At 50.4% G+C, this 27,695-nt stretch overlaps 10 protein-coding genes across 10 annotated transcripts; 5 read left to right on the forward strand and 5 right to left on the reverse strand.

Moving 5' to 3' along the window:
- Positions 1-409: 409 nt before the first annotated feature.
- On the reverse strand, positions 410-2,596 carry BO88DRAFT_486915 (putative chromatin structure remodeling complex protein RSC3; the record flags this gene model as incomplete). The annotated part of the gene is made up of 4 exons (XM_025712498.1): positions 410-793; positions 847-1,111; positions 1,172-1,589; positions 1,642-2,596. The coding sequence occupies 4 exons, from the start codon at positions 2,594-2,596 to the stop codon at positions 410-412; spliced, it is 2,022 nt and encodes a 673-aa protein (XP_025564639.1).
- Positions 2,597-2,940: 344 nt separating this feature from the next.
- BO88DRAFT_486916 (uncharacterized protein) lies at positions 2,941-3,486 on the forward strand. The gene is made up of 2 exons (XM_025712499.1): positions 2,941-3,263; positions 3,325-3,486. Exons 1-2 carry the CDS (start codon positions 3,041-3,043, stop codon positions 3,351-3,353), a joined length of 252 nt encoding a protein of 83 aa, XP_025564640.1. The 5' UTR covers positions 2,941-3,040; the 3' UTR covers positions 3,354-3,486.
- A 768-nt stretch (positions 3,487-4,254) lies between these two features.
- Positions 4,255-6,268, reverse strand: BO88DRAFT_336893 (lysosomal protective protein precursor; the record flags this gene model as incomplete). The annotated part of the gene is made up of 4 exons (XM_025702914.1): positions 4,255-5,211; positions 5,264-5,921; positions 5,974-6,086; positions 6,143-6,268. The coding sequence occupies 4 exons, from the start codon at positions 6,266-6,268 to the stop codon at positions 4,255-4,257; spliced, it is 1,854 nt and encodes a 617-aa protein (XP_025564641.1).
- A 1,624-nt stretch (positions 6,269-7,892) lies between these two features.
- BO88DRAFT_403763 (TPT-domain-containing protein) lies at positions 7,893-9,616 on the forward strand. The gene is made up of 8 exons (XM_025706440.1): positions 7,893-8,112; positions 8,169-8,236; positions 8,310-8,315; positions 8,376-8,493; positions 8,558-8,657; positions 8,705-8,855; positions 8,911-9,167; positions 9,222-9,616. The coding sequence occupies exons 1-8, from the start codon at positions 8,024-8,026 to the stop codon at positions 9,450-9,452; spliced, it is 1,020 nt and encodes a 339-aa protein (XP_025564642.1). The 5' UTR covers positions 7,893-8,023; the 3' UTR covers positions 9,453-9,616.
- A 346-nt stretch (positions 9,617-9,962) lies between these two features.
- On the reverse strand, positions 9,963-13,445 carry BO88DRAFT_362913 (glycoside hydrolase family 35 protein). Its single transcript, XM_025703931.1, has 7 exons — positions 13,180-13,445; positions 12,993-13,115; positions 12,250-12,941; positions 10,931-12,198; positions 10,741-10,873; positions 10,525-10,671; positions 9,963-10,462 (listed from the first exon to the last, which is right to left on the reverse strand). Exons 1-7 carry the CDS (start codon positions 13,404-13,406, stop codon positions 10,068-10,070), a joined length of 2,985 nt encoding a protein of 994 aa, XP_025564643.1. The 5' UTR covers positions 13,407-13,445; the 3' UTR covers positions 9,963-10,067.
- Positions 13,446-14,568: 1,123 nt separating this feature from the next.
- BO88DRAFT_403765 (acyl-CoA thioesterase) lies at positions 14,569-15,756 on the forward strand. The gene is made up of 2 exons (XM_025706441.1): positions 14,569-14,806; positions 14,872-15,756. Exons 1-2 carry the CDS (start codon positions 14,693-14,695, stop codon positions 15,646-15,648), a joined length of 891 nt encoding a protein of 296 aa, XP_025564644.1. The 5' UTR covers positions 14,569-14,692; the 3' UTR covers positions 15,649-15,756.
- A 229-nt stretch (positions 15,757-15,985) lies between these two features.
- On the forward strand, positions 15,986-17,452 carry BO88DRAFT_442885 (aminoglycoside phosphotransferase family protein; the record flags this gene model as incomplete). The annotated part of the gene is made up of 2 exons (XM_025709989.1): positions 15,986-16,998; positions 17,128-17,452. 2 exons carry the CDS (start codon positions 15,986-15,988, stop codon positions 17,450-17,452), a joined length of 1,338 nt encoding a protein of 445 aa, XP_025564645.1.
- A 522-nt stretch (positions 17,453-17,974) lies between these two features.
- Positions 17,975-20,516, reverse strand: BO88DRAFT_362919 (sugar porter family MFS transporter). The gene is made up of 4 exons (XM_025703932.1): positions 19,828-20,516; positions 19,683-19,759; positions 18,373-19,630; positions 17,975-18,323 (listed from the first exon to the last, which is right to left on the reverse strand). The coding sequence occupies exons 1-4, from the start codon at positions 20,195-20,197 to the stop codon at positions 18,121-18,123; spliced, it is 1,908 nt and encodes a 635-aa protein (XP_025564646.1). The 5' UTR covers positions 20,198-20,516; the 3' UTR covers positions 17,975-18,120.
- A 3,090-nt stretch (positions 20,517-23,606) lies between these two features.
- Positions 23,607-24,743, forward strand: BO88DRAFT_486923 (uncharacterized protein). The gene is made up of 2 exons (XM_025712500.1): positions 23,607-24,279; positions 24,341-24,743. The coding sequence occupies exons 1-2, from the start codon at positions 23,919-23,921 to the stop codon at positions 24,658-24,660; spliced, it is 681 nt and encodes a 226-aa protein (XP_025564647.1). The 5' UTR covers positions 23,607-23,918; the 3' UTR covers positions 24,661-24,743.
- A 606-nt stretch (positions 24,744-25,349) lies between these two features.
- Positions 25,350-26,207, reverse strand: BO88DRAFT_434359 (class I SAM-dependent methyltransferase; the record flags this gene model as incomplete). The annotated part of the gene is made up of 1 exon (XM_025709474.1): positions 25,350-26,207. The coding sequence occupies one exon, from the start codon at positions 26,205-26,207 to the stop codon at positions 25,350-25,352; it is 858 nt and encodes a 285-aa protein (XP_025564648.1).
- Between the last annotated feature and the right edge of the window lie 1,488 nt (positions 26,208-27,695).

Below are 27,695 nucleotides of genomic sequence, written 5' to 3' on the forward strand. Positions count from 1 at the left end.
TGCGCTATCCAATCTAAACCTTCCATTATCGTTGAAGTTTGCCGATCGTTCCTCCCATTCATATTTTAGAGCGCGTCAACGAACGTTCCTACTATATTACCAGTCTCAATCAGCTGTACCATACTATGCATCTTTCCTCCCACTAATTGCACTTGATCAAATATCGAGCTACTTCGTGTCTACGCGTAATTTCACTGCAGACATGTGCTCCATCGCCTCCGCAACCATGAATTCAAAATCCAAGGAAAGTACAAGTAGCCACGTATGCAGTGATGATCAAGTCAAACAACTGCAAGTACTTGACTGGTATGCCTAGAATTAGAAATGGTCTACTTGTTATCGGATCATATGCACTACGGTGGAGATGACCAAGGTACTTTCCCGTTGCAGGCCGTACTCAGCTGCTTATTCAACATCCAAAAGTCAACCTCATCTCTTGCTCCCAGTCAAACGTCTCCAAAAATGCCATAAAATCATTATCTCCAATATCACCTCCTGGTGCCTCAGTATCCAAAGAGATGTCACTAGAAGCTACCACGCCTACCGGTGCTGGTGAGAGAACCCGATCTAGTGCTTGAGAGATAATCTTCTGCCCCTTGATGCAGATCTCGTAGTCACCCTCTTGTTGGCGAGAGAAGGTTTTCAACTGCGCGACAAACACGCTCAACTTTTGTATGATGTCGGAACGGGGAAACGGTGTTTGTGATGCGGTGGCTACGCTAGTCTGGGGCTGTGATCGTCGCAGAAGTTCGGTGCAAAGCGTACCGGCGGCAGGGAGGCCGATGTAACAGAGCTGGGTTGGTGAGAAGTGGGAGCAAAGGTACAGTTGTATAGACTAAGACTTACATCCAAGATGACGCTTGGGTGGACTCGGCCTGAGCGTGTCTCCAATGATACCATATGCAGTAGGGTGCTAATGATTTCCAAAGCCTTATTGGCGAAAGCATCAATACCCTTTCCAACCCGTTTGTAGAGGGTCTGCAATAGCAGGAACTCGTGGTAAAGAAATTCCACGTGATAAGACGCAACTTGCGGATCTGTTTTATCCTCTGTCCACTGTAGGCATGCAGGTAGACTGCGTCGTAGTTCGTCTGACTTTTTGCAAGCATTTCTGCTCAGCAGCTACTAGTTAATGCTAATCCGATCGTGGCTTTGATCTCGTGCCACTCACTGAACCTTTTCTTCTAATCCGTCTAGCCTGTTACTGAGTGATATTTCCAACGCGTTCTCTTTATCGATACTAGCAGCCAGTCCGGCTCGAGCGTTGGCTCCCATGTCGATGCGGCCGTCGATATTCCAGCCTTCGGGATCTAAGCGTGCAATAGCTGCGTCTCTTATAGCGGGTTCGGCAACAATTTCCTCGTGGCTCATGTCCAATGGGTATTGGATATTGCAATAACGCCAACATATCCGTGGGGGCCTGCCTAGGAATGTTGCAAGCTCTTTGTCAAGCGCATATGCCCCAACCATCGTTCTTTTCCGGGTCTCCTTCAAAAAGAATGGAGCTGTGGTATCGGTATCGGGTTGGTGCAGTCCGAGTGCAAAAACTGTGGTCGTGATATCTCCGAGCATTTGCCATGTTCTGTGATCTAAGTTTTCCTTAGCTGCTATGAGAACCATGATATACTGTCAATGACATACCGCTACTGCCATGCATATGCGATAGATAAATTGCATGCTGAAGCATAGCCCACGACAAAGGGTCACTGAGGGTCCCTAAATGATTGCAAAACTGCAGACATGTCTGGCTTGCCTGCATGCATATTTGTCGCAATCCTTCTTTGCTCGTGATTTCATCCTGATGCTCCAATCCCAGACTATGCGGTGGTATTTGATATGTTGCTGTGCCAGCAAAGCTGAAGAGTAAAGATAACATTTCCCAGCGCGGCGATGCCAACGAGAAGTATTCCGCCAACGTCATCGAGTCATGGGTCACGATAGGAGTCAATGTATTCTTAAAAAAGGCCCTGGAGAGATCCAGAAGGCGCGCATACTTGTTTCCCGAGCCCTGGATTGCATTGCGGTAAACCTCTCCTAGGACCTTGAACAACTGATCCATCAGTTGGATACCGAAAACCCATCCCGTCGAAATCGCAAAGCGCTTCTCTGAAATTTCGGCATACAACGGTAGATGCTCTAACAGAAAGAGTACCTGGGCACCCCGTGCCACCTGCTGAGGGTCGATAGGGGTGGATTTTGTGGATGAAGGAAAGTCCACTACATCAAGCTCACTATTGCTGAAAGCACCAGAGTAACTGGTGGGACCCAGGAACCCCGATCCTGAGAATGGAGGCTTCGACGGACTGGGAAATGCCGCTGACCCTAACACAGTCACTGGAGATGAAGCGCCCAGACTATCCCATGTCAGGGTCTTTGCAGGCACCAGCGTTTGTTCCTTGGTTGCTATCTTGGTGGCCTTCAATGGTCGTGATAATTCGCGCGGCTTAGTGAGCGGAGCTGGGTGGTAAACACAGAGGTCCGATTTACCCCGTCGGACGCATCGGTTACATACTGGAGCCGAGTGATCGCATCGGAGCTTAGACTTCCTGCAAGGCTCACAGGATGATAACTGTCCATTACGGCGTGGAGCAGACATGGCGATGCGCAGCCAGATGCCTGTGAGTCAAATGTAAATGAGGTCCGTAGTTGAGGTCCGACTCCGAACACCCAACAGAAAGAAAAAGAAATCGACGAGGGAGCGGGGGGAGATAAAGAAGGGAGATAACTGGACAGGCAGCCTTATTACCCATTGTTGTTTAGCCGTTGTTAGTATAGCCTCGTTCCTTTGCTGCGAGACGAGAGACAGTGGCTTGCGGTCCGATGGCTCGTGCGCCGAGCTCCGAGTGCCGACCCTAATTAGTTCGCCAAGTATATGCCTCAGCTTGTTTGCACCAAGTATATAAACCCTTTCCCAGCAAGATCAGTAGAACTAACAGACAAGAACAATCAAGAGAAGTTGCAATCAAACCCTCAGTTTCTCTCAAATCGATCACTCCTATATCTTCACTTCCTTGCAACAATCAACTTCATCATCATCAACATGCCTCTCACTCCATTGAACGGCCTCTACCGATCTTTCAAGGCCAGACAGACTAGCAAATCCAAGTCTGATGAGAACATCAAACCCATGGAAGATCACGCCGAAGATTCCGCATCTGTTCTCAGCGACGCAACTACCCTGGCTCAGAGCAAGACTAGGTCCCAGAAGGGGTCCCCTTTCCAACAGGGCCCGGATAGCATCGACTATGGTTCTACTCAGTACTGTAAGTATGTGACATTTCACAGATATTTAGCTACTCATTCAACTGACATGACACAACATAGCTATGAGGGGCATGTCCACACGCGCATGATAGTGTTAGCCACAGTTTTCACGAGGGATACGACCTACTAGGTATAGAACGGACTGCGTGATGGATATGCATGGAGCTTCCATTGATTGGATTATATGTAATACTTAATATCTTGTTGCATTTGAGAAAGGAGTACATTTGGGTTGACTAAGACGGGTTTCGAAGCTATTTCATTTACCTTGGTAATATAAGATTTACAACAAAGCCCGCAGGCTTAAGACAAACTAGCCTTAGACAGAACAGCGGCACATTAGGAGACCTCTCGTACCAGGAACTAGTGTGTAGTAGATATGTGTACAATCATCTTTCGAACTGAAACCGATGACGGGCTATATATCTATCAAAGAGCAGCCCTTTCGCTCTCAGAGACGCGACCACAGCCCATTGAACTCATTAAGTTGAAGACCCAAGGTGAATCATCATATTTTGCAGACTTCACCAGCCAAAGAACAACCCCAGCTGCTGTTCGATGGGCTAGTTTGTCTCTGCAGTCAACACACTGCCTCTTTGCTCGGCACACCCCAGCTCTTTCATTGGTGATGGTGACCATATTCTTGGGCAGTGCTTTATCCTTGGATTTTACGACAACGGTCAGGGGCCGGATCGAACGCGCACACCTTAATAAGTCGTCACGTGATCCCTTCAGGCGTCACCGGGCTCGTAACCAGTGGATAAACTCACAGTTTGCAGACTAGACCATCATCCTCAGCTGAGCACTCGTCGACCCTTTTTGATAGCGCACGCGTCAAACGTGGATTTATTTTCTTCCGGATGATTGGCCCACTTTTATTGCTAGAGATTTATCACGTGTTCGTAGATGAGAGAGCAGACTATCGATATTCCTCATGATTGAGGTCTCAATCTAAGTACTACCAAGGTTGTGAAGTAAACCTCTACGCTACTACAGCTCATCCCCTCCCAGAATGCTGAAACCCTTCTGTTCCTCAGCACCCGCGCTACCCTCGACAACATACCAATCCTTTACGGTCGCAGATCCGTTCACAACGGTCTTCCAAACCTCCGGAGTACAAGTCTCGGGACTCAGGACATAGCACTGCGGCTTTGGCATAACGGGAGGAATATTCTTAATATGCCACGTATCTTTGGGTCCAATCGTCTGGAAATTATCGCCAACAGCTAAGAGGCCAGTCGGGATATCCTTGTTGAATGTCGCCCGCATGAAGATCTCATACGCTGCGACAGGCTGGTAGGAAGGGACCTCGTGCCCGGCTTGAAAGACGCGAGTGAAGCTGTAGTTGCCCAGCTGGCGGGTCATGCCGCTGATCCCGTCGGGCGTAAGAAGTGGGGAGTATCCCGTGTCGGCAAATTCAGTAATTCGCGAGTAAGGGACTGCAAGGCTGGCTTTTTCGCCCCCGACCCAATTGCAAGCGTAGTCACGATCACCGTACATCATGTGCACTTTGACCCCGCTGTCGAGGAGGTACCCAATTGCATCCAGGAAGCCGCCGTGCACGATGTCAAAAGTATTTATGAACTGTGTAGCCACGGCAGTCGAAGACGATGTGAAGTTGACGGGTACCCCAAGAGCGGCCAGGACGGACTCCTGCGTCAAATACCCGAGCATGTGCTTGGCAGGGAAGGGGTCGTTCTTAGGATGGGCAATGTCGTACCATCCACGATTGAAGGTGTGGTAGTACGTGATAGGACCGTCTCCCCATTCGAGTGCAAGACCTCCGCAAATTTCAGAGACATTCTTCCTTGGGTGAGGCAAGCCGGAATCACGTTCTTTCAGAGCCGCTTCGCACGCGAGGGCCTGATCGCGGAAGCCTCCTGGGTGCGTCCAGTTATACATCAGTTCTTCGTATAGGGGTTTATCGAAGATCTCGAGGCCGTAGGTCTGGACAAAATTAGACAATACGCAAATCGAAATAGGACGAGGCTAGCCTTACGTTATTGTACGGCCAAGTAATGTAAGCCTCTTCTTGGATCACCATATCCATCAAACCGTTCACAATGCCAAGTGTGTCAAGGTGCAAATACTGTGCACCCTCTTCTGCAGTCCCCTCTGCAATTTTGTCATTCTGCTGTTGGAAGAACCGAAAGATACCTGGACCATAGTGGCCCCCGTAACTTTCAGCCCAGAGACTGACGCGATCATCATTCGGCTTGTAGTGTGGGAACTCGAAGAACCAGGTTTGCGCGAAATGCCATAGAGCGTGAGCCGCGAATGCAGTCCCATTAGCTGTCTGTGCAAGCTTCTGGCTTGCAAAGGTACCAACATGGTGGGTGAAGTTGGACTGAGGGATATCAATGGAGAAATCACCGGAAATAATTTCTTCTTCGCCGTCAGTAGTCCGAACCAAAGTGCCATTGGTTGGGACATCGTATGAGAAGCCGACTTGGGTTGGCTGATCAAGGAATAGGAGGTTGACTTCATTGTTCCAGCTCCAAGGATTGAGGACTGTGGTCTTGGAGTCCGATGCAATGGAACAGGGGCCTAATTCTTCGAGGAGTCCCATGAGCGATGAACCACCCGGACCTCCATTGAGCCAAATGGCCAGAGGCGCATTGCTGGGATCTTTGCGGGCTTCGAAAAACCAGAAGAAGCTAGTTGAGGGTCAATGATCGCTCATCCTCTAATGCTTCGAGGTCTACATACGTGTTGATGGGATAATCCTGAACTTCACCTGTCCCGTCGGAAAGGAAACCGGGGGGAAGGTGTACATAGCCCGAATAAGATCGGACACCTGGTGTGGTTTCACAAATTCCGGGCTGCCACTCAGTACGGGAACGAGCATAAAATCCAATTCTAGGTCCTCTGTACACACCTCTTTGAAGGAAATGGTCACATTCTCATGCAACTTGGACTTGAGCACGGTGATGCCTTCGGGCTCGGGAGGGAATTGAGCGGTCGCTAGACCCAAAAGTCCCCCAAGCACCAGACTAGTCAACATGGTGGAGAGGCTGAAGGCAATGATACTTCAAATATCACAGCCTGAGCTTTACTGGGTATACCAGAGACAACAGAGAAGGCATCGACATCGTGAGGGGAGAAGCGCGTGTAATACGCCGCATGACTAATTCGGGGTCGGAGCTAACGCTTATCAGGCCCTTGCGCCGGAGTCCGTCGGCCGTGGGGAATGGCGTTCTTGGTGGACGAATGGCGACATCCATCTAGTTAAGAGGCAGATACGTAGCTGACAAGATGGGGCTACCTGCAGGCGCTTCGGTGCTGCGGCATTGCAGAGCGGAACTGGTGATGGAGACCAGCTTATCCAACTCCGGCGAGCTTAACAGACCTGATAAATCAATAACAACCTGAGATGAACGATTGGAGCAAATGCCCCACTCCTGGCTCAATGTCATAGGCCCGCCTGTAGTAATAAGCTGTTTTCTTTTCATTCGGGAGACCAAAGATGGGTAAGTGGGCTAACGGGTAGAGATAGCAGATTAGGTAGCCTAACGGTCGGAGATTTCCCAGAGTTGGAGCACCCAAAGGACCCTTATTTAGCCTTTTATTGCGGTCAACTATAGTGTTGACTACTATAGTAGCTTTGGGGTGACAAGCTTCGTAAGCCGATCAACCGTTCGGAGTATCGATGCTCCGCAACGCAGCGGGATCATGTTTCAACTCTGCCTCTCCTGCGTTCCATGTTTGACAAGGCAGATGTCAGTGGGATGACGAATAAGGCGTCGGAGAACATCGTTTCCAAGTTTCACATCCCGTGTACGTCATGAAGAGCAGAGTGTGTTGAAGGTCGGTGTCACAGCCTAAGAACTACGACGAGAAAAATCTGTTGCATGCAAGGCATCCCTTTTCAATTGTGAATTAGGGGGGAGATTGTGGATATATTTCCTATCGATAAGCGCACAGTCTCCGCAAATATCAAAGACCCTGGCAGAAGAACCCTGGGTGCACGGAAGATATCCTTGGTTGACCAGACTCCACTCACTTTCCGAACGGGTATTGTGAGTTTCCTTATTGGTATGGTGCCAGCGATTGAAGCGATCAAAGTGGTTAGTGTGTTCGAGATAGACAGTGGGCATGTCTTAGAGCTCGGAGGACGGAGTAACGCCATCGGGATAGGATTTGACGCCTGGAGGGGCGATGACGCGGAGGGACGAGGCTGGACCCAAAGGGCCGCGTGGCCCTGGAGGCGATCGGCTGTTGCTCGACTGGTTGAGGTTACTATGTATAGTGTCTTTTTCAGCTGCCATCTCAATGTGAATGGACATTGATCGGGTGTGGCAGGACAAGATGACAATGCAGGTGCGTAAGAGAGAGGCAGATGATCGACGAAGATGAAAGAGACCCTGAAGATTGGGTGGACTCTGTACAGTGTATAGAAGTGGATGAACGTGGGCTGGGGAAAGTGGCTGGAGAGAGAGCGTGTGTGGGAGAGTGTTAAGAGTGAAAGAGGGACGCCGATCAGGAACCCGAGCAGCAAACCAGAATTAGCGGCTGACGACCGGCGGGGCTCCACCAACAAACAACGTCCAAACGGAGTCTCGCTGCGCTTTTCACCTGCCGCCGCTAAGCTTTTTTATTCTCCTTGCTGTCCTCTTCCTTCTTTTCCTCTTCTTCTAGTTCTTCTTCTTCTTCTCCAGCAGCATTCTGCGGAGTTCCTCCTGCCCGGTTCTTGTCGACCTCTCTTGTCCTCCCATCTCTCTTACGACCTCGCCAGTTCGCTCGTGTGCGACCGTTCATCATGGCTGCTAAATCCCAATTGCCGACCGTCAACACGCCTGTGTCCGCGGAGCCTTCCAAGGCCGCCATGCACCCGGCTTTCTACATCGCGTACGACTCTATATCTGTGGTGGCTGCCTATGGAATGTCCATTAATGTCTCTCTAGTACCTGGATTGCTCTCAGTTCCGGTGTGATCATTTTCAACAAGTGGATTCTCCATACCGCTGGATTCAGTGAGTTGAGCCGTCTTTTGCGCTGTTGCAGTATGCGATTAGTAGACTGACCGTGGTTACTTCTCTTTCACAGATTTCCGTACGTCAATTCCAATCTTCATGCCGAGATAGACCGTCGCAAGCGACTAACATACTCCAGCCATCTTCCTGACCACATGGCATCTCGTTTTCGCTACCATCATGACCCGCCTCATGGCGCGGTTCACCACTTTGCTCGACTCCCGTCACCAGGTCCCTATGACCTCTCGCGTATACATGTCAGTGAAATCATCTTGGAAATTACAATCAATGGCTGTGTCTAACCAGAGATTGTCATTATAGGCGTGCCATCGTTCCCATTGGCGCATTCTTCTCTCTCAGTCTGATCTGCGGCAACCTCGCCTATCTCTACCTCAGTGTGTCTTTTATCCAGATGCTCAAGGTGAGTGAATTCGACTCCGTGTGCGAAATTCCCGCTAATTTGGTCAGGCCACCAACTCTGTGGCTACCCTGCTTGCTACCTGGGCCATGGGCATTGCGCCGGTGAAGCTCAGCCTGCTCGGAAACATCTCTTTCATCGTCCTCGGTGTTATCATTGCATCCATTGGTGAAATCAAGTTCACCATGATCGGATTCATCTGTAGGTCTTTCACTACTACTTTCTACGACTGGCTATCTTATTTACACTCCTCTAGGCCAGTTCTTCGCGACCATCTTCGAGTCCGTCCGTCTGGTTATGGTTCAGCGCCTGCTCAGCTCTGCCGAATTCAAGATGGACCCCCTGGTTTCCCTGTACTACTTCGCACCTGCTTGCGCCGTCATGAACGCCGTCGTCACTGCGGTTGTCGAGCTCCCCTCGCTGCACATGTCGGACATCTACCAACTCGGCATGGGTACTCTGTTCCTTAACGCCGCCGTGGCTTTCGGACTCAACGTTGCCGTCGTCTTCCTGGTATGTCTTGCTGAAAAATGAACTCGTCAGCATCAGTTCGCTAACTCAGGATAGATTGGCAAAACCTCCGCTCTCGTCCTTACTCTGTCCGGAGTTCTCAAGGATATCCTCCTTGTCGTTGCCTCGATGGTCATCTTCCGCGATCCCGTTACTCCTCTCCAGGCCTTCGGATACGCCATCGCCCTTGGTGGTCTGGTTTACTACAAGCTTGGAAAGGACGGTGTCAACAACCTTCTGGCCCAGGTGCGGTACCAGCTGCTTGGTGGCCCCCGCCCCGAGAACTAGAATCGACTGTACATAGGGTATGTTGGGAGTGGTAGTTGGTTGGCAGATATAGAACGTACATAGAATCGGGCAGGGCCCCAATTGTATCTTTATTACATGAGGTGTAACTGCGAAAAGCGAGTGAGCATACTCCGTAGTTAGTGGGAGATTCCAGCATCTCTAGCCTTGATATGTTGATCTGTGCCATCATCTTTCCCGTATTCAAATTCAACGGCAAATACTTGACCTCAGACAGTTGCGTACAGAAGTTGCCGAACGCGACGCGCTTGTTTGTTGCTCTTATCGGGTGGGTCCATCCCTTTGCCTGAGGCAGAAGGCGGGGATCCCACAGCATCTCCCCCCACCACCACAACTCTTCTGGCTGGCACACACACTTAGTTCCAGAGTCAGATCCTAGGGTGTCACGCTGGCCTAACATTTACAGGTGAGAGATGAATATTCTATTGGGCTGCTCATACAGTATAACATTGGAGTATACCCCATCGACTGCGATGTTATTTCTCACTAGCCGTTGAAATAAATATATACTACTTAACTGCTACTACACTCCACTTTGAGGAGTGACGATACTAACAACTAGTACACCACTAGTTAGTAACCAATGACTGGATATCATCAGGTGTACTGTGAGCGAGCCTCTGTCCACTCAGGCTGATACCCCAGTTTAGCTCCATTAAGATCGAATCCTGTCCCATCGCCCGCATCGAAGCCACTCTCGTACGCACCATAGCTAATTAGCTCGATGTTCTCCAACTTAGCACCCGCATCCGTCTGCGCCCAGAGGCTGAGGCCAATGGTATTCTTGTCGCGGTTGTTGATGATACCAGGGGGAATGGGAAATGTTGTTTGTGGCCCCAAATATGGAACATATTTGCCGTACTGGTATCCGTTGATGAAGAGCTGGATGCGCACCGGGTCGACGGTTGACGGTGAGGTGAATTGGATACCGAGAGGAACGTCATAGTTCTTGGGGAGGTCAAGGGTGAAGGTGGTCAGGTAAAATGCGACTCCTATTATTCTGGGTTAGATGCGGATAGCAACGGGCAGCGACATCAAGGATATTGATCCTTACCTGACTTGTTGAGTCCATCGAGCGGAGATCCATCCGTCCAGCCGTCGGATGACTTCGCCTTGTATCCTGGAAGATGCCAACCTTGACGCTCGGCGAGCAAGCCACCTTCGTTCATGGGTGCTCTCACCGGGTCAAGCTCATATGCTCCTATTGTCACAAAGAGAACAATGTTCTTAGTCTAGTGCGACAGGGAAAGGGGCCCCATGGAGTTCTTACCTGCGGCACCCCCTGCGTTTCCTTGGATCTTCCAGCTCGTGAATGAACCACCATTGAGTGTTGCTCCGAGAAGTCCTCGAGGGTTCTCCACGCCATCACCGGTAGACGTTTCGTCATGTCCGGTATAGTCGATCTGGGTGAGGAGGTTAACCATATGGGTCTAAGCTAGCGTATCTGCGTGCTAACTTACCACAACTGTCAGTAGATTATCGGTCTGCTTCAAGGTATGGTTGGTGAAGCTAATGATTGCGTTAGACGACGTTTCGTCGGCATCACCTGGAAGCGAGGCCACAAGATCCCCGTTCAACCAGACATTCCAACCGAAAGCCAGACCTCCTTGCGCAGTCAAGTTCGCTCCAGTCACGTTAGCACCATCGAACCGACCGCGATAGATCTTGATGCCGGTATAATAGCCATAGTCGGAGGCAAACAAAACAGGCAGACTGAGTGGATCAACTGGACTCAGGGTTGTAGTCTTGTTGCACACCGTCCACTTGGAGTCATCATAGGAAGACTGGGTCTCGGGCAAGGAGTCGCGAACTTTCCATCCGGTCAAACTGGGGAGCGTAATGGTGCTGCTATCGGCGCCACCAATCGATCCCACAAGACTCCCATAGTCTGTTTTCTTGACGGTGATCTCCTTACCGTTCCATTTGACAGACTTTGCGGAAGACCCAGCGAATACTTCCACAGTCGTGGCGTTGTCGTTGTCTCCAACCAAATCCACAACGCTTCCAGAGACACTCACATTACGGACTAGGTATGGGCCCAGCACAAATATCTGCTGTTCCGCTGTCACATAAGGATCTGTTGTGGTGGGAGGTGCCCAGAATCGGAATGCCGTCTCCGTCTCCAGGAGATAGAAAATGGCGCCATTTGAGAACTTCACGACGCTGCTACCACTGCCTTGTGTATAGGTGTATGAGGTAATGGTGCGATTACCTGAACTGCTAGTCAGGTTCACCGAGTCACCATATTCCTCGAAGGTCAGATTAGTCGTGTTCTTAAAGGCAAACGACACCTCCTGTCCAGAGCGTGCATAAAGCACAACAACATCCGTGTCTCCAAAAGTGCCGTATGTCGCGATGTCAGTTGACACATACAAGAGCGTGTTGTGACCGAGTGGGTAATCAGTCGCGATTACCTTGCTTTGCCTGCCTAGCAGATTGATATTGGGTAAGGTGAACGCGCCCGCAGAAGTTTTCACATCCAGTGAGAACGTGATGTCTGTCTGCGAGGATGTGGTAGCCTGCTGCACGACATAGAAACCGGCGGTCGTGTTGGGGTTCCGAAGCACCCATGTGTATGCTGAGGTGGTCGATGTGTAAGTGGTACCATTCCCTTCCATTTCGACTCCCAGCAAGCCAGAAGACACTCGAGTGAACAGACCAACGAGCTTCGTCTGACTGAGCTTGTCTCTGATTTGTCTAGTCTCTCTAAGAGGAGCGCTGTAGTCGTCTACAGCCAGTAAGTATGGCTTTGCCTGCGGCACCTAACGGGAGTACTTACATGAAGTATACACCACAGGTGCAGCTAGATGGCCCCAGTTCGTACCCCCGTACAGCATGTACAGGTTCTGGAGGGTGACCCGCTGACCAATATTGTTCTTGTAGTACACATCCGCAAATTGTGGACTCAGCTCACTCGTGCACTGATCGTAGAAAGAGTCGGCGCCCCAGGCAGAGAACCAACCACCTTCGAACTCAGGCAAGTATTCGGGCTGCGTGTAGCTGGTGTTTTGGAACCATTGATAATAGTTCCGTACGACTGAAAATCCTGTGGAAGGGTTGGTGCAACTGAGCCCTCCCGGATACGAGTCTAAGCCATAGACGTTGACCGCACCACCCACATCCTCATAGTCTGTTGACCAACTTCGAGATCGCTGGCCTTTCTCGTTGCTAGTGAAGGGAACGTCCACGCCAGCAGCTCGAAATGCCTCCTCAATCTGCTCCATATACTCGACCAAGGTATTGGTCGCAGAATGCGTGGTCTCCTGAAGTTCATTCTCGATCTGGTTGAGGATGACTGGCCCACCGTTTGTGATAGAGTTGTCCGCAATGATCTTACCAATACGCTCAATCCAGGGAGTCCATGCCTGGTGATATGTCGCATCACTCGTTCGCAATTCACCACCGCTCCCGTCGCTCAGGTATAGAGCTAGACCACCTCCGTTGAATTCAGCATTGCAGTAGGGCCCCGCACTGGTTTGATGTCAGCGATTCCCGAAAAAACGGTGAGCAACTATGTCTAACCGTGCGATGATGTAGATGCCGGCCTCTTGGGCGTAGTCGAATAAGCGCTGGATATTGTGTGCCCCGGTCTCAAAGTCATAGGTCCCATTGATTGGAGAGTGATAGTCCCAGAAGAAGTATAGACTATGTGACAGCCGTCAGAAGTCACGGGCCTGGAAAAACTCTTGGACATTCACATTGCACAAACCTAACAGTGTTGAAACCATGTGCGCGCATCTTCTGAAAGACATCAAGCCACATTTCCGGAACGGGCAATCGAGGATAATGGAACTCTCCGGAATAGACAAACAAGCGATTGCCATTGACGGTCAGACTATAAGGATCCCAGGCGACCAAATCTGTCAGACCATCTGTAGTCGCCCGAATTTGGGCGACCAAGATGGCCCAGCACGAGAGTATGAACTGCAGTTTCATGGTAATATCGCCCACGCGCAATATTTCTTAGCATCTATGCCATAACCTCGACTTATATATCATCGGCGCTTGCCCTGCCGAGCCGGTTAAAGAATCGTGGGGTTGGCACCGGTTCTCGCTATTATCCACGCGAGAAAACGGCAAACGGGACATGGAGATAAGTGGCGTGAAAAGTTCATGCAGAAATGGCACGCATATGCAGGTTCAATTATTCGAACTGCCATGGGGGCTGTCCCTATGCAGGTGGATTGGTGGAATAATACTATTAATTTCTCAATCGGACCAATTCTACCCCGATCATATTCATCACGCCAGGAGAGGAGAGACTGGGAATTTCCCCGGCGGGATTGCGGGGTAAGCAATGGGATTTGGTAATATACCCCTTTTTTAAATTCTCTGAAGGACAGGATACCGATTTTTATCATTATACATAGTGTACATGATTCAGCATGTGCGCTTCACACTGGACGGAACCTGAAGATGCAGGTTCAGATGAATTGGCTTGTCTTCAGCTTCCCCGCTTATGTCGGGCAGAAGATCTCCGACCTCCTCTGCGTTCCAGAGCTATCTGCACAGACCAGGTGCAGCTGTGACCACCTTTTCTACACATATAGCTGTCCTTCTTCGGTGTGCCATGTTACCATTGTGCAATCATGGTGGCGTGTAGAAGAGAGCTGAGCTACCAGCCGCACTTGGTGGAGACCAGATCGGATTCCACATTACTCAGTGGAGTGGAGAAGCAGACACCAACAACATTCTGTTGAGGAACTGAGGGATACAAGCTCTCCCCGGTCCTTTTGTCAAAACAAGTGATGAACGTATGAAAGAAAAAGGGGCAGTCGGAGAGCCTGCTTGCCACACGGCAAGTTTTGAGAAGACTTATGAGCTTTACATGCTGGCACCTATTTGTGTAGGCTCACCATAAGGCAACACGGACTTTGTCATCGAACAACTACTTCCTGATCGGGACAGACAGTGGAGCCCACACTGTGCACAGCCAAAGCATATAGCAGGGACAGTGGAAATCGCATCAAAGTTTGCACGGAAGCGCACCCCTTTTGGGGCAAACCTCGGCAGCAGCTTATCGGAGCTTATCACTAATCGGTCCAGCCGCCCCACGGCAAGTTTTTCCGCTGCCGCCCTGCCTTTCTTTAAGCCTTCTGGAATCCCGCCCTTTTGTTGTAGGCGATTCTTCATGCATAGACCATCATAGACTCTGTCGTTTTTCTTTTTTCTGTACATATTCCTTCTCTTATCTTAATTCTTTTTGCTCTCAAAATCTCCACATGGAGGCCATTCGCTCGTTGGCGAGCTCCCTTTGGGAGTCCGTCACTTTCTGGAAAGCTGCTGCCATCTTCTTCGCTTTGCTCAACCTGAAGACTCTCCCCATGATTTGGCATGTACGTCGCATTCGGCCCCTTCGCTTACCTTTATTATTTGAATGTCAATTTGCTGACAGCCCCAGGTTCGCGTGTACCGCTACTTCTTCAAGCATGGCTACCTCATCACCCCTGCCGTCGAACAGCCCGCCCGTCCCTGCACCGAGGTTCTCGAGCCCGTCAGCATCTACTCTCGCGCTCCCATCATGGAACTCGACTTCAACATGCACAAATCCAACTCGACCTACTTCTCCGACCTTGATGTCTCCCGTACCGCTCTCATGTCCAGTATCGTCGTGAAGGGAGCTGCGCTCCTGGAAAAGCGTCTGCAGGAACAAGGAAAGAAGGGTTTCTTGGGTTTCATTCTGGGCAGCGTCTACACCACCTTCAAGAGAGAGATTCCCGCATACGCCAAGTACGAGGTCAAGTCGCATGTGGCCAGTTTCGACCAGAAGTGGATCTACATCGTCACCTACTTCTTGAAGCCGGGCAAGGGAAAGAAGGGCCAGGATGACCCCGAGGCGCTGAAGAAGAGACTCTACGCTGTGTCCATCAGCAAGTATGTTCTGAAGAAGGGCCGCTACACCGTTCCTCCCAAGGATGCTTTCGAGGCTGCGGGTTACACTCCGTTCCTCTTCCCCACGGCTGCTAATGGTCATGCGACGGGCGCTGAGAATGGCCATGCCAACGGGGATGCCGTTCAGCGTAAGGAGACCGCTGCTGCCAATGGTACCTCGGATGAGTGGGAGCGTTTGAAGGCCGAGATTGATCGGGGCATGACTGTTGTGGAGCCGATTGTTGAGCAGGAGGACAGGCTCCTGGAGGACTACGTTCACAAGATGACCAAGCCTGGCTTTGCCTAGAGGATTGATATGTTTGTATTTGATAGACCGTTATAGATAGAACTCATCTCAGTGCGAAGGATAAAGCGATAGAGTAGCACTTAATACATATTCAGAATACGATTGTCATGCTCCATCTCAGGCTTATTCTTGGTCAACTACAACACTTAACATCTGTTGGGCAATGCGGAGACTAGCCGCAATAGGTTAGCCCGGCACCCGATCTAGGAACCAACCGCATTACATCCAGCAAGGTCAACAAAGCGGTGTCTGGATCTATCCCTCGCAGGGTCGTTCATTCATTGCTCGACCATTGTAAGATTCATGAAGCACATAAGACCCCGAACCTTTCCCATTCATGGATTTTGATGATATAGCGCTTGTACAATTTGATAGATTGAGGAAAGAATGGGTGGAACGCTGTTCAAGATCCGCCAGCGGCATTTGCGAACTGGCCAACCGGTATCGCAACCGAGATGATTGCTTGCTTCGGTCAATGCACAGCGGATTGTTCAACTTTAGTTTGCGTCTACATTGGGAGGATGATGGCGATGACTGGCTGATTCGGTTTCCGCTTCCAGGGAAATCCATGTTCCCGGAAGAGAAAGTTCGCGGAGAAGCCATACTTATGACATATATCGCAGACAACACAACCGTTCCCGTTCCCCGAGTGATTGCCTCCGGGACGGCAGACGAGAATCCTACAGGTCTGGGCCCCTTCATTATCATGACCTGGGTCGAAGGGAGGAAGATGTCGGAAGTACTCCGGACAAGTGATTCTTCCGACAAGAAGGAAACCCTCAACCCAGATATCGACGAGGAGATGCTCAAGGCGCTGTACGGGCAAATGGCACAGGTCTTGCTGGAACTGTGGAAACTCGACTTTGATTGCATTGGTAGCCTGGGTAACCACGAAGTGACTGGCAAGGCACAAGTGACTAAACGGCCCCTAACCCTCGCTATGAACGAGCTGGTCCGGACATGCGGGCTGACTGATCTTGACCCGCCGAGAACCTATAACAGCTCCACAGACTACATCGTCTCGCTTCTCCAGTTGCAGTCAAAGCATTTGAAACAACAAAGAAACAGTATCTACGATTCTACGGACTGCCGCGAGAAATATGCTTGTCGTCAGTTGATGAAGGCGTCAGCATTGAACTTTCTGTCCCCTGAAGATAACTATGGACCCTTCAAATTATTCTGCGATGGTCTATGCCCTGGCAACGTTCTGGTGAATGACTCCCTTCAGATCACCGGCATTATTGATTGGGGATTCTGTTATGCGGCTCCGGCCCAATTTGCCGGCAGTATCCCGTGGTGGCTACTTCTGGAGCGACCACATCGGATCATCTACAACTCTGGCGCAAAGGCGTTCTTCGAGAATTTTTGACCGAAAGCAGACCTCTTCTTGCTGTGCATGGAAGCGAGGGAGACAGAGTTGGGAATTGACCCTTCTGATCATAATCTGTCAGCACGAATGCGCCGGTCAATACAGGACAGAAGCGCGTGGTTCAATATGGCATGTCGCATGGTACCGTCAGTTGATATGATATACTGGGACTTATTAGATGAATACTGCTGGGGCCCGCGTAAGTCAATTGCGGAGAGGGTATACAACGCTACCACCACCCCGGAGATGCATAAGGCCCGTGAGGACTTCGTCAAGGCGAAGGTAAAACAACTGCAGCAATACTATGCAGAACTCGGAGACGAGACCGTTGTCTCCTACGAAGTAGAACAGACCAGTGAGACAGAAGACTCTATACAGGAATATAAAGTGAGTGGTAACGGAATTCTATGTTTCATACCATTTCTAATCACGTAATATAGGAACCTCAATTTTAGAAGAGCGGGAGCTTCCTAGCAATTGCTTTGGGTATTACAGCCTTGGCAGTTACCGCGGCGCGTATTATCATGAGACAAAGTCGTGTGTGATGGGATTTCAGAACGAGTATCTTCTTTGCTTTTCCTTGGACAAAATTGCAGGGCCACCCTGGACATTCACTGAATAATATGTCTCAGGTCCGGTGGGGCCAAGTACGACCCTGCATGATGACTAGTAACTTTATATAGCTTATCAGATCTGAAAGTGAATAATAGTCTACATCGCTGGATCCACTGATACGTGCCAAACAGGAGGAAAGTCATTAAATTAACCACTGAACCATGCAGATGGGGTCACCTGATTTGTTTGTTCTGGTCGCTCCTTCCTTGGACTGAGATCATCAAGGCACAACCACACGATACCCACTTCAATCAGACACCTCTCTCAAGCATAAACAGGTCCATGTACAAGTTGTTCATAGAGTTCCATACTTGTCAAGTACTCAAAAACAGTATTTATTCTCGAGTATTAAGCTCAGGTATCAAACAACTAATCACTCGCATCCATCAACTGACATATTACCACAACCATTAGACTTCATCATCGTCAAAGAGCCCCTAGGCAAATACTACACGTCTACCAACAGCTATACTATAACCCAGGACCGATCATTTCTCATTGTACTCCTGTGGGTGGCCCTCCGCGTGCCCTTCCGCCAGGTTCTCCGCATGCTCATAGAATTTGGGCAGTGGTTCCAACTTCTGCCGAAGCACCCAAACGCGGAAATGCCACCATGCATTCTTCAATTGGTAGGATGCGTGCTTGCGCGTCGAGACCGAAAAGACTTGATCAAGTTCCTCGAGTGTGAGTTCTATCTAATGTTAGCTCTGGCCATTAACCATGGAAAAATGCGCACTTACCCTTAGTCTCTGGTACAAACAGAAGGACCAGGAACCATCCAATCACACACCACGCGGCATACCATCCGAATGCACCCTGAGGCTTGAATGCTCTTAGGAGCATAGGCCAGGTGAACGACAGAATAAAGTTGAAACACCATGTTGTCGCAGTGGCCCATGACATGCCAACCTCACGCACCTGCAGTGGGAATGCTTCGGCAGAATAGGTAAATGGCACAGGTCCTTCACCCGGGGAATAGAAAACCTCGAACAGATACATGCCCGTTGTGACCATGGCCACCCGCTTCTTACTGGTTGAGTCCTCCGGGTCAATCCAGAACGAGAACCCAGTCCAGAGAAGCCAGATGGCTAGGAATGGAAAAGTGAAGAGCAGCAGGTTCCGGCGGCCCCACGTGTCAATAGTGAAGAATGCGGGGAGGGCAAAAACCCAATTCAAGATCCCTGTTCCCATGCTGGCCAATAGGGCTTGCTGGATACTATATCCGGAATCAACGAAAATGGTTGTGGAATAATAAGCTATCACATTCACTCCACAGAATTGTTGCAGAAACATGACAATCCAGCTAGCAAGCGTGGCGCGACGATTGCGTGGGATCGTAAAGAGCTCGAGGAACATGGAGAAGAAGTTCTTCCCGGTGTTGACTTTCCGTTCCAGCTCCACCTGGACGTACGCGTAGTACAAGTCTCGGGCCGCCTGCAGATCAGTGGGGCGGAGCGTGCGGAAAGACTTGAAAGCCTGGTGAATTCGGTTGTGTTGAATAAGCCACCGAGGGGACTCCGGGCAGAAATAGACTTGCGCGCAGACAACAAGGGGCAGGACCACGGTTGATCCGAGCATAAGACGCCACGAGAGATCCCTCGATACGCCCATGAAAGCAACGCCCATGATATTACCAAGCATAATGCCGAATGCTGTCCACATCTGCCACATCATAACAAGGGCACCTCGGATGGGGGCCGGGGAACATTCAGCCGCATACACGGGCACGGTCGATGATTTGGAACCAATACCAAGGCCAAGGACAAACCGTGCAATGAAGAGGTTGACCCAGGAATTAGCCACGCCTTCCCAGATGGAAGCCACTGCTGCAATGAAGCAAGACCAGAAAATTGTCCCACGTCGCGCCAGGTATCTGTTCATAGGCTCGGTGAGCCAACAACCGAGAATCGCACACGCTAGATAGGGAGCGCCAACGACAAGCCCGGTAAGGTAATCTTGCATTTGCTCTGAAAATCGGGGTGCAGTGATCCCAAGTTCCTGCTGGTTGTTAGTGTGGGCCACTTGAGGATAAAGACGAGAGAGCACTTACATCGAGATAGATTGCCTGGGCGCCATTGTTGACAGTCTCGTCCATACCTTGTACAGCGGCTGCAAGAGAGCACATGGCTTTATAGAAGCATCGTCAGCATTGGAATGAGAAAGGTCATGACAGGTAGTACTGGTAAAGCACCTACATGCCATGAAGTAAAGCTGCCAAGGTTGCGACCATTTATGCGTCTGTTCTCGCCTTAGGGTCTCCTTGTCCGCCTCGGTCAGGTCAGGGAGGTCCAATGCGCCCTGCGGATTCTGCGAGATCAAGGCGCCCTTGCGGAATTCGTCCAAGTGGGCTTCGAGACCGTACTGGCGACAAAAGCGTTCCACGTCGTCGAGGAGTTGCTCTCGCGGCACGCCTGCCAAGGGGTTTTCGAATACGGCGTTAAGACCGCCCGAGCGTCCTTCAATATCAAAGACATCGTGTCGCTGCTGTGGCTTTTCAGCGTGCTCAACGCTGGCAGGGTTTTCGTCCTTGTGAACGGCCTTCGCCGTGACCCCTTCTCCGTCCATTATGAGAGGTCAAATAGACACAGGATGCACACACAGTAGAAGCGCTTAGATTCTTGCGGATGAGGTATCAAATCACAATTCAGAGGGGAAGGTGGTTCAAGTAATGGAGAGGAACCGGAAGGCCGATACCTTGAATTTTCTACGCGACTGTGGCTTGGAGGCCAACAAGAACATACTTCAGTCGCAAGACTTGGGGGTTCTGCGGCTTGACAATCACCTTTTCACGTTTCAGGGTTAATCAAAGCCCTCCGGGGTGGTGGGAGAGGCCCCGGCCATTTATCAAATCTCACGCGAGAGCCTTGTCCTCGGGGGTGGATCCCGTCAGTGCATTTGCCGAATGACGACGAGACATCGACTTGGCCAAAACGGCGCATGGGCACAGAGTTCGACTAATCGTTGAGTTCTTTGATGCGGCATCGACCGACCGCTACGCGTGTGCCAGCCAACCAGGCGGCATCTGGTTGAATTGGAAATACCTTGACCATAAGGCTCCGTTACATCCTAGTCGATGTGGACTCAAAGGGACTGGATTGGATTGGTCACTTTGGACCAGGATGGCCGTTTCCATGCCGTCATTCGAGGATTGCATCAAAGGAGGCCGGTCTCCGCAAAGGAGGGGATGAGGGGAGCACCGAAGCCGGCGTCTGTGGTTGCGGTCGGGCGCCGACATGACATGACCCCAGATAGGTATGAGGACATGGGGGATACCAGAGTCAACCATGGATAAGGTCAGTGTACATCGACGATTGAATAGCGTGAAAGCAGATCCCCGGCTGGGGAAACCCCACGGGGATTGGTAGGCCAGTCCAGATGGACGGGATGCAGCAATGGTCAGGCCACGAGACGGCCGTGGGTCTGTCTAACCCAACTTCGGTTGCTTACAAGAGATATGATTTGAGTGGAATCCCACGCTACGGAAAGCTAACGTGAGCCGGTCGGGGGTTAGTTGAAGCTAGGGAAATTAATCGTCACATTCTTGTTACGATTGTTAGGGTGTTACACGCCGGGATTTCCTAATGCGGCGAGGAATCGGCCTCAGGACCCCACGGATGACCACGTGATCTCCAGCTTTTACTGATGCCCCAATCCAACCGCCCACAGGTTACCCGACATCAGGATCAGGAGTTGTACTCGTACTGAGTTAAATAACTCTTTCGACTTCATGGGTCATTGGTTGCTTGTGTCGCATTGGCTCCCTTGGCGGTGTTCCATCTGATCCAGAGCACGTAGGTGGCGGCCGATCTATCCGACGTGGCGCTGCCGGCCAAAGCTACCAAAGCTTCCCACGGCTCCTGGTGCTTGCAGATGACCGCGCCCAGTCCTTGGCTCCTCCAATCGCTGCCAGTCGCCCGCAAGCCTTCCTGAGTCAAACAGAAACCGAGCGGTCGGGGTAATCCGGCAGGGAGGCATGGTCTGACAGCCTCTCCCTCATCTTCCTCGTCACATGGAAAACAGTATAGTAGTACCTTGCACTGACGCCTACTTCAGCCTTAAGGCTCAAATACAAACATTCCTACTTGCTCTAGAGCCGCTGGGACGTCCATGCATCAGTCCACGTGTTCTGAGAGGTGGTACGCCTAATTGGGCGTCCTGCAATGAGCCAAATTGGATATCCAGACGGCTGTCAGGATATGAGACTACGCTAGACACAAGCGAAATGTATGGATTGCGGGGAAAGGGTGGAGAAATGGGGGCGGAAATACGCTGCCATTTACCCTCCTTGCGGCCTAGAATTCAAGCCCAAGCGATTCCGTGCGGGTGCACTTTGCAGCATACAGTCGAGTGCTACAGAGTAGGAAAGCAGTTATACACGTGGTAGTGAGCCCTGACATTTCCGTGCTATCTCAGAGATGTACAAGTCGCATAATATCTCGTATCGCGGAGCAAGGAGGTGGGCTTACACAACCAGGTGAAGATCATTACCCGCCTTGGGTGGTCCTATACATCCCATTTTCAATGATTGGGTGAACATTTAGCAGGACTGTTACATCCAGATTGCACCAATAAGGGTGTTAGGCCTCCGAGATCGAGTGAGCAGCTAACGCAGGATAACACGAAATCAAGACTGTCAACTATGCTTCGATTCCATGTTCCGACATTTGATCTGCCAGTCTCCCCTGGTTATAGCCCGTGCGTGGAAAGGAGTTACACACGACGTGAAGCCAGCTAGTGTCAGCTACGTCGTCTACTTTCAGCCACCATGAAGATAAGCAAGTAACTATTTTCGCCAAGTTGCACGCCTGTAAGCCACTTGGATCTTTGACTTTCCACAAATTTCTACTGAAGTAAGGCGGTGGGTCACCCTTTTTCCGGCCGCAGCCACTGCCGGAGGGGACAGTGCGCAAGGATACAGCACTGGCAAGGTTCACGTTGGGACCATGGCACTGAGAACGGCATCGCAGGTACGGATACAACATCTTCTGCCTTGTTGCTTAAGCTTAAATCTCGTATTTCGGAGAGACCTTATACTTGGTCGGTCGCGGCTTACTCCAATTTGCGAGCGGTATTTAGGCGTGACAGGCTGGTCGTGAAGTAATCGTACTGTAGCCTGTATAGTGTATGCAACTAACCCAATTGCCAGGGTTGGATATCGCATATATGAGAACAAGGAAACAACGGATTATGATACTAAAATCTGAAACTTGAACTGGACAGCAAACGGCTGAGATATTGGCATCATCTGCGAAAGGGAGCAAATTCCTGAAACCTCGTCTTGGGACAAGGATAGTGCCTTGAAGGAGAAAGCATGCGACCGGTCCAAACAACGCCAATGGCCTGCTTCCTACTCTGTCGGGGACCAAACGCAAAGTTCAGGTGAAACTGGAAATAGGCATCATCAATATAGTTTCAGCACGAGTGGTGGCCTAGATTCAACTAGAGCCTCAAGCAGGAAATTGCCGCAAAGAGGGAGATCATTGTAGGCAGTATGATTTCCATTTGTCGTGAGTGTGACATGCGTGTTACCTGCAGTTGGATGTCGATCCATGCCGGATTGTTTCAATGACAGGTCCAGAACCCAGTTTGGGTGGATCACCGATCTAACTTTGCAAAGTCACAGGGGGGCAGTTGAACCACGCAGAAAAGTTTTCTTGAAGTGATCCAGCGAAAGACTGTCATCGTGTCTAAGGTACAATTTATTCCGACTCAAGTCTGCTTGTTATCGCTATTTCTCCCGATGCACAGTACATATGTGATATCAGTCGGCGGAAGGAATGTCGGTCAAGATGTATACAGTATGGCAATGCGTTGACAGAACGTCGCATTAACTTCTCGACCAGCTTGCTACAACGGAGACTACTACTCATTGCTGACTAGCCTAGCTTAATAACGGGGCTTCCATGGTTCATTGATGATTCATATACACTCATTGGTGGGATCTAGTGTCCAGAAAGTTGAGCAAGCACGGCCAGAGTTCTTGTGTCCGGATAGTGCAAAGCAAGATCTTGGTCACTCAGTTACGTGGCGTCGGACACTCTGGGAATAGCGTCATATGACGCATCGCACATTTCACGATACAGTCTGATATCAACTCAAGAGGTCAATGTGGTTTCCTAACATGGTCGTTGTTTGTGATCCCGAGCGAGGTAACGATGGACCATGTCATGGATATATCTATCTGCTATGCGTTCTCTTTTTCGCATTCAATATGGACTCGTTCAATTGATTTCAAAAATTTAGATTCAGTACCTTGCGCAGTTTTTTAGCGTCAAGCGTCACAACAATGTCTTCCCCTCAACTCTGGCTCTATGCTTCGTCCCGCCTCCGAGATCCCACCGTCACAGACGAAAATTTTAGTCAATGGTATCAGGAGCACCATGTCCCCGATGTCCTAAAAACCGGCTCTGTCACAAAAGGAGAATTCTTTCGACGTCTAGGCCCCCAGAAACAGTTTCGCTGGCTTGCTGCATACGACTGCGACGATTTAGATTTCATGGAGCCGGAGAACTTCGCCCGCATTCCAAAAACACACAGCATGCTCGGCACGACCAAGTCGTGTTTAGAGATTGCTGAATTCGACACAAGGATCTTCCAGCAACTCTTCGTACTGAAGAATGGCGAAGGGAATGAGGCGGGGAATAGTGGTATGCATGCCAACTTAATAACGTCTACGTGCATCATGCTAATCAATGGCGGCATGTATAGGTCCCGACCGGTATCTATTAACCTGTACTTTCCACTGCGACGACAATGATTACGAAGCGCTCGAGCGCCGCTGCATTGATGGGGATATTATACATGCTTTTCCGGGGTCGCGATGGCTGAAGATCTCGAGACCGTTCGAGGACGAGGATACTTATCTCGGGTTCATGATTGTGCAGGCGCTCGGGGATGTTGAACCGAAGGATTTGCTTTGGTTGGAGGATAACTGGCGGTCGTATTTGGCGGAGACGCTGGGGCTGGAGAGACAGTTCTTGCAGCCGCATTTGTGGGAGCTTTTGAGGAGGTGTGAGAATGGTTCGTAGATGTGGTGGGTTCGATGATGTTCAACTATATATCGAGGTGGAGATGCTTAACATGATGTTCTTGATAGTATTCGAACTCGGATGAAGAAAGGTAGATTATATATCCTGGAGAAGGATGGTGTTTAAGAAAGAACATTCCCGGTTTTACGTACTCCGTAGATATATCGGAAAAATCACCTCTTCTATGTCTACTATTTGAGCCCAATGGATGATCACACAAGCTTACAATAACTTACTGGCCATCATGTCGGGGTTATTCGTGACACACTGGACAGCAAATGGAACCAATCAGGCATGCAGCTAGTGTACTGCAGTATACTTGAGGGCATTCTGACAGTGATGACGCTATTCGTGGCACGGAACGGGTAGCACTGATGCTTAGGTGTGTGACATTGATGAGGATTCGACAAGGTCTTGAACTACGAAAGACATCTCCAATTGAGCTTATAAACATCTCGAGTGCAACCTTTGCCACTTTCTCGCAAGCTGCTCACTCTTGCCAGATCCAACCAGATCTTGCTCTCTCTCAACAAGTCACCTATTGATGGTACAGAGAAGGGATGTGCCTTAACAGTATCGAAACACAGCGACTGCATGCCATGCTATGTACCCACATTCATCTGCCCGAACAGTCATTCTCAGCAACCATCAAATAGACATGTCCACAATCTTTCAGATGATCGCTTAGTTCACGGCTCCACAGGCTTTTGCCCGATACAAACGACCCTAGTCGCCACCACGGCAGCGCCAGCCGCAGCTTCCAGCGATGCTTGGTGAACGATCTGAGAGAATTCTTTCGCTTCATCCACCTTTCCCTTCCTGGCAAGTGTTCGCGCAGTCTCTTCGCAAGTCACAATATATCCCTCGCAGTCGGCCTTAAGGTATTGCTTCAAGTTTTCATATCGATCAATGCTCGTTCTTTTCAGCCCCTCTTGTTCAAAACTCTGCGGAAGACGACCAATCCATTCCTGCCGTTCGCCGGTATTCCAAAATCGAGTGAGGTATTCCAACGCTTCAACCTTGAGTTCGGGCCTGGCTTTGAAAATCTTTGCCTCTCGGATGTTCAGGTCATCCCATTGGATCCATCCTCCGGGCTTTAGCATGCGGGTGATCTTCTGGATGATTGACGAGGGATCGCCATTCTGGATGACTGGTAGGAGTAGTCGGAGATGTACAAGATCGAATTGTCCCACCAGCTCTTCGGGCAGGTCGTCGAAGATGTTCCACTGCCGCAAGGTGATGTTGGGTGGCAGCCACTCCACCGGGGGCGCCATGTCGAGGATGAGGTCGAGCCCGTCGAGGGTCGCATCGGGAAGCTCCTTCGCCAGGTCTATGAGCCAGATCGCTGTGCCTGTGGCTACATCTGCGATGCGGGGACTTGGAGTCTGCAAGGACTCCCTGATGGTCGGGTGGATGTTGAAGCCGAGGTGTTCTTTCCAAAAGTGAAATATTCCATTGAGTCGAAATGCGGCTGCGGTTTCGCTACCAAGGCCGTAGCCGACGTCGTCGGTAACGCGATAGTCGAGCTCGGTTTTGGAGGAAGCCATACTAGTAGGTATCTTTGATCCTTGCACGTTGAGGTGTGTTTTGACTAGCAGGGGTTCGGGGCGAAGGTCAATGATGCGGTGGCTGGGGGATGCGCGCCGATCAGTGTGCCCAACTTTGGCACATGAAGGCCACTAATGCAACAGCACCCAATATAATCACAAGCAAGCTAGCTTGAACCATCAGCGGTGAGTATCTGGAAGTTCATGATATGTCAAATGTCAAGTGTTCAGCGACAGACTCGATCTCATAAGGTTCGCGCCCTTAACGGGTTACAAGGACCCCCAAGTCCAAAAATGACAGGTTGCGCCCAGTCCTGCATTTTAGTATTTTCTTCTCTGGTCCTTCCCCTCAACTTCCGACTGACACGACCAAGCGTGCTAAACGCTCCATGATCCGTTGTTAGCTATGACTTCCAGAAGGTTGAATGTGCGAGTGCTACAACGCCATCTGCCTACAGCTCAGGACAGGGTTCGGGTGATTTTTCCGACATGAGGATGATTTGAGAAGACTGGAGTGTTCTTGCGCCCTTACTCCGATCTCTGAATGTAGAGGGCCTTGCAATAAATCAACACTGCGGCCTTGATCATTCTCGGCGATTGGGGAATTGATGTCCAGCGGGCGCAAATTCTGTCAGTGATCAAGGTGAACGTCCAGGAGTTAACCATGCGTGTCATGCGATGCAGGCGCCCTAATTGTCTAAACCCGGTCACAACATATACTATTCCCCTGTCAGTTTCTCTAGATGGTAAAGCTCCACTAGACGTTAACCGAGATATCACATCCGAGCCAGGGACGGGAGCAAGTTATGCTCCGATGGATTTAAAGGTGGATGGTTTGTGCGTCATCGGCTCAGGGATGGCAGTGGAAAGCATCCACAACTGCCCGATTTTGAGCCTTCAGTGGCTGAGGAAGACGGAGAATCTGACTAAGCGGCAGTTTTGAACCGGTTGTGCAGCAATCATTGCCCTTTCGAGACGTGAAGAAGCTATACGCAACTACTTCTGTTTTGCACTGCGCCTCACCTCGCACACACACTGCTTCGGTTCAGGTCTGCTTCGGAAAGACAAGTATGGGTGTATTCGGCGGCCCGTGCTTCTATTCTTTGCATAACTCCACCGTTGCAGGAGAAAATTCGGACACCGCGGAGCCCTGACGAGATCACAACCAAACAAACCCTGCCATATTCCACGCAACAACAGCCTCCTGTTGTCTACTTCGTCGAAGAGATTACGAATCACTACACAGATAGAGTGCCAACGACAGTGACTAATTCCAGTCCTGGCCTTAGCCTGCCAGATGAAACCACTGAGCCACCATCCAGAATCGGCGGAAGCAACAGCCAAGGCGCGAAGAATACCCCAGACCCGCGGACGCTGTCCGGATGCCTGATCTGATAACGTCAGACGCTCCATGTGTACTAATTGCACAACAATGATTCGTGATGTGTGTCGATCATCCACCTTCCAGGGTCAAGTTCCCTGAGCTTC

Source organism: Aspergillus vadensis, assembly GCF_003184925.1.
Source record: "Aspergillus vadensis CBS 113365 unplaced genomic scaffold BO88scaffold_7, whole genome shotgun sequence".
Classification (NCBI taxonomy): Eukaryota; Fungi; Ascomycota; class Eurotiomycetes; order Eurotiales; family Aspergillaceae; genus Aspergillus; species Aspergillus vadensis.

Excerpts from the sequence above, each read along its gene's own strand:
- BO88DRAFT_362919 (XM_025703932.1), bottom strand. The coding sequence starts at position 20,197 with ATGGACGGAGAAGGGGTCACGGCGAAGGCCGTTCACAAGGACGAAAAC. Across the intron at positions 19,760-19,827 it reads GCAGCTTTACTTCATGGCAT|CCATGTGCTCTCTTGCAGCC; the intron begins GTAGGTGCTTTA and ends GCTTCTATAAAG. Across the intron at positions 18,324-18,372 it reads GTTTGTACCAGAGACTAAGG|AACTCACACTCGAGGAACTT; the intron begins GTAAGTGCGCAT and ends AACATTAGATAG.
- BO88DRAFT_362913 (XM_025703931.1), bottom strand. The coding sequence starts at position 13,406 with ATGAAACTGCAGTTCATACTCTCGTGCTGGGCCATCTTGGTCGCCCAA. Across the intron at positions 10,874-10,930 it reads ATAATCTACTGACAGTTGTG|ATCGACTATACCGGACATGA; the intron begins GTAAGTTAGCAC and ends CTCCTCACCCAG. Across the intron at positions 10,672-10,740 it reads AAACGCAGGGGGTGCCGCAG|GAGCATATGAGCTTGACCCG; the intron begins GTAAGAACTCCA and ends TTGTGACAATAG.
- BO88DRAFT_403763 (XM_025706440.1), top strand. The coding sequence starts at position 8,024 with ATGGCTGCTAAATCCCAATTGCCGACCGTCAACACGCCTGTGTCCGCG. Across the intron at positions 8,658-8,704 it reads CTTTTATCCAGATGCTCAAG|GCCACCAACTCTGTGGCTAC; the intron begins GTGAGTGAATTC and ends TAATTTGGTCAG. Across the intron at positions 9,168-9,221 it reads ACGTTGCCGTCGTCTTCCTG|ATTGGCAAAACCTCCGCTCT; the intron begins GTATGTCTTGCT and ends AACTCAGGATAG.
- BO88DRAFT_486923 (XM_025712500.1), top strand. The coding sequence starts at position 23,919 with ATGTCTTCCCCTCAACTCTGGCTCTATGCTTCGTCCCGCCTCCGAGAT. Across the intron at positions 24,280-24,340 it reads GAATGAGGCGGGGAATAGTG|GTCCCGACCGGTATCTATTA; the intron begins GTATGCATGCCA and ends CGGCATGTATAG.
- BO88DRAFT_403765 (XM_025706441.1), top strand. The coding sequence starts at position 14,693 with ATGGAGGCCATTCGCTCGTTGGCGAGCTCCCTTTGGGAGTCCGTCACT. Across the intron at positions 14,807-14,871 it reads CTCTCCCCATGATTTGGCAT|GTTCGCGTGTACCGCTACTT; the intron begins GTACGTCGCATT and ends TGACAGCCCCAG.
- BO88DRAFT_486916 (XM_025712499.1), top strand. The coding sequence starts at position 3,041 with ATGCCTCTCACTCCATTGAACGGCCTCTACCGATCTTTCAAGGCCAGA. Across the intron at positions 3,264-3,324 it reads CTATGGTTCTACTCAGTACT|CTATGAGGGGCATGTCCACA; the intron begins GTAAGTATGTGA and ends GACACAACATAG.